This window comes from Danio aesculapii, unplaced genomic scaffold (genome assembly GCF_903798145.1).
Source record: "Danio aesculapii unplaced genomic scaffold, fDanAes4.1, whole genome shotgun sequence".
In the NCBI taxonomy this organism is placed as follows: Eukaryota; Metazoa; Chordata; class Actinopteri; order Cypriniformes; family Danionidae; genus Danio; species Danio aesculapii.
Genome location: NW_026613873.1, coordinates 1 through 2,500, shown reverse-complemented (window position 1 = coordinate 2,500; position 2,500 = coordinate 1). Strand labels below are relative to the sequence as shown.

Genomic DNA, 2,500 nt, shown 5'->3' with positions numbered 1-2,500 from the left:
AATGTCTGTGTGTCTTCACTTGTGCATTTGTGTGCGTGCACGCACGTGAATATCTGTTTACTGTCTGTGAGAGTGTGTCTGCATTCGTGTTTAGTGTGTATTTGTGTGTATAATGTGTGTGAGTGTGTCTCTCTGCACTTGTTTTCAGTGTGTGAGTATAATGTGTGTGCACGAGAGTGTGCGCGCACATGTGCATCTGTGTGTGTGTGTGTGTGTGTGTGTGTGTGTCTTCACTTGTCCGTTTGTGTGTATGTGTGTGCGCACATGCACACTTTTGTTTATTGTCTGTGTGTGTGTGTGTGTCTGCAGTTGTGCGTTTGTGTTTAGTGTGTTTGTATTTGTGTGTAAAAGATGTGTGTGTGCGCACATGTACAATTCTGTTTACTGTGTGTGTGTGTTTGCCTGCAATTGTGCATTTGTTTAGTGTTTGTATTTGTGTGTATAATGTGTGTGTGTGTGCACATGTACATTTCCGTTTACTGTCTGTGTGTGAGTGTGTGTCTGCATTTGTGTACTTGTTTAGTGTGTATAATGTGTGTGCGTGTGTTTGCGCACATGTACATTTCTGTGTAATGTCTGTGTGTGTCTGCACTTGTGCATTTGTTTAGTGTGTGTATGATGTGTGTGTGTGTTTGCAAACGTACATCACTGTTTACCGTCTGTGTGAGTGTGTGTCTGCATTTGTTTAGTGTGTTTATTTGTGTGTGATGTGTGTGTGTGAGTGGGGCTGTGTCCGCACATGTACATTTCTGTTTACTGTCTGTGTGTGAATGTGTGTCTGCATTTGTGTTTAGTCTGTGTGTGTGTGTGTGTATTTGTGGTTGTGTGTATAATGCATACGTGTGTTTAATGTGTTTGTATAATGTGCATGCGCATGTATGTGTGTGTGTGTGTGTGTGTGTGTGTGTGTGTGTTTCAGTTGTTTGAGGAAATGTCCAGAGAGAACCGGCGTCTGCAGACGCAGCTATCAGACACACAGAGAACTATTTCACTCACCAGAGTGGAGCTGGAGAACGCCACAAAGGTACACACACACTAACACACACGCACTAACACACACATATATTCGCTCACAACCACAAATGTAGTCACACACATAATCACAAATGCACACACACAAAATCATAAATGTACAAACACAATCATATTACACACACACACGTTTGTTTTGTGCATTGTGGGGACATTATATTACACACACGTTTGTTTGGGTAAGTTGTAGGGACATTACACACACGTTTGTTTTTGTGAATTGTGGGGACATTACATTACACACACGTTTGTTTGGATGAATTGTTGGGACATTACACACACGTTTGTTTTTGTGAAACTGTGGGGACATTACACACACAAACACGTTTGTTTTGTGCATTGTGGGGACATTACATTACACACACAATTGTTTTTGTGAGTTGTAGGGACATTACACACACACACACACGTTTGTTTGGGTGAATTGTAGGGACATTACACACACGTTTGTTTTTGTGAATTGTGGGGACATTACACACACACACACACATTTGTTTTGTGATTTGTGGGGACATTACACACACGTTTGTTTGGGTGAATTGTTGGGACATTACACACACATGTTTGTTTTTGTGAATTGTGGGGACATTACACACACACGTTTGTTTTTGTGAATTGTGGGGACATTACACACACACGTTTGTTTTTGTGAATTGTGGGGACATTACACACACACGTTTGTTTTTGTGAATTGTGGGGACATTACACACACACGTTTGTTTTTGTGAATTGTGGGGACATTACACACACACGTTTGTTTTTGTAAATTGTGGGGACATTACACACACACGTTTGTTTTGTGCATTGTGGGGACATTACACACACGTTTGTTTTGTGCATTGTTGGGACATTACATTACACACATTTGTTTGGGTGAATTGTAGGGACATTACACACACATTTGTTTTTGTGAGTTGTGGGGACATTACACACGTTTGTTTGGGTGAATTGTGTGGACATTACACACACTTGTTTTTGTGAATTGTGGGGACATTAAACACACAATCGTTTTTGTGAGTTGTAGGGACATTACAGACACACGTTTGTTTGGGTGAATTGTTGGGACATTACACACACACATTTGTTTTGTGCATTGTGGGGACATTACATTACTCACAGATTTGTTTGGGTTAACTGTAGGGACATTACACACCCACGTTTGTTTTTGTGAATTGTGGGGACATTACACACACACACACACATTTGTTTTGTGCATTGTGGGGACATTACATTACTCACACATTTGTTTGTGTTAACTGTAGGGACATTACACACACACGTTTGTTTTTGTGAATTGTAGGGACATTACACACATTTGTTTTTGTGAATTGTGGGGACATTACACACGTTTGTTTGGGTGAATTGTAGGGACCTTACACACACACACACACGTTTTGTTTATATATATATATATATATATATATATATATATATATATATATATAAACACATAATTTCACAGCTGTTC

The 2,500-nt window shown here is 39.8% G+C and overlaps 1 protein-coding gene across 1 annotated transcript in view; it reads left to right on the top strand.

The window, feature by feature from the left end:
- LOC130220483 (protein phosphatase 1 regulatory subunit 12A-like) overlaps positions 1–1,056 on the top strand; it is a 21,003-nt gene extending 19,947 nt beyond the window's left edge. Inside the window, exon 17 of the mRNA XM_056452759.1 lies at positions 920–1,056. Within this exon, the coding sequence (XP_056308734.1) occupies positions 920–1,039 (120 nt within the window). The 3' untranslated portion in view covers positions 1,040–1,056. The remainder of the gene's footprint in view (positions 1–919) is intronic.
- The last annotated feature ends 1,444 nt before the right edge of the window (positions 1,057–2,500 follow it).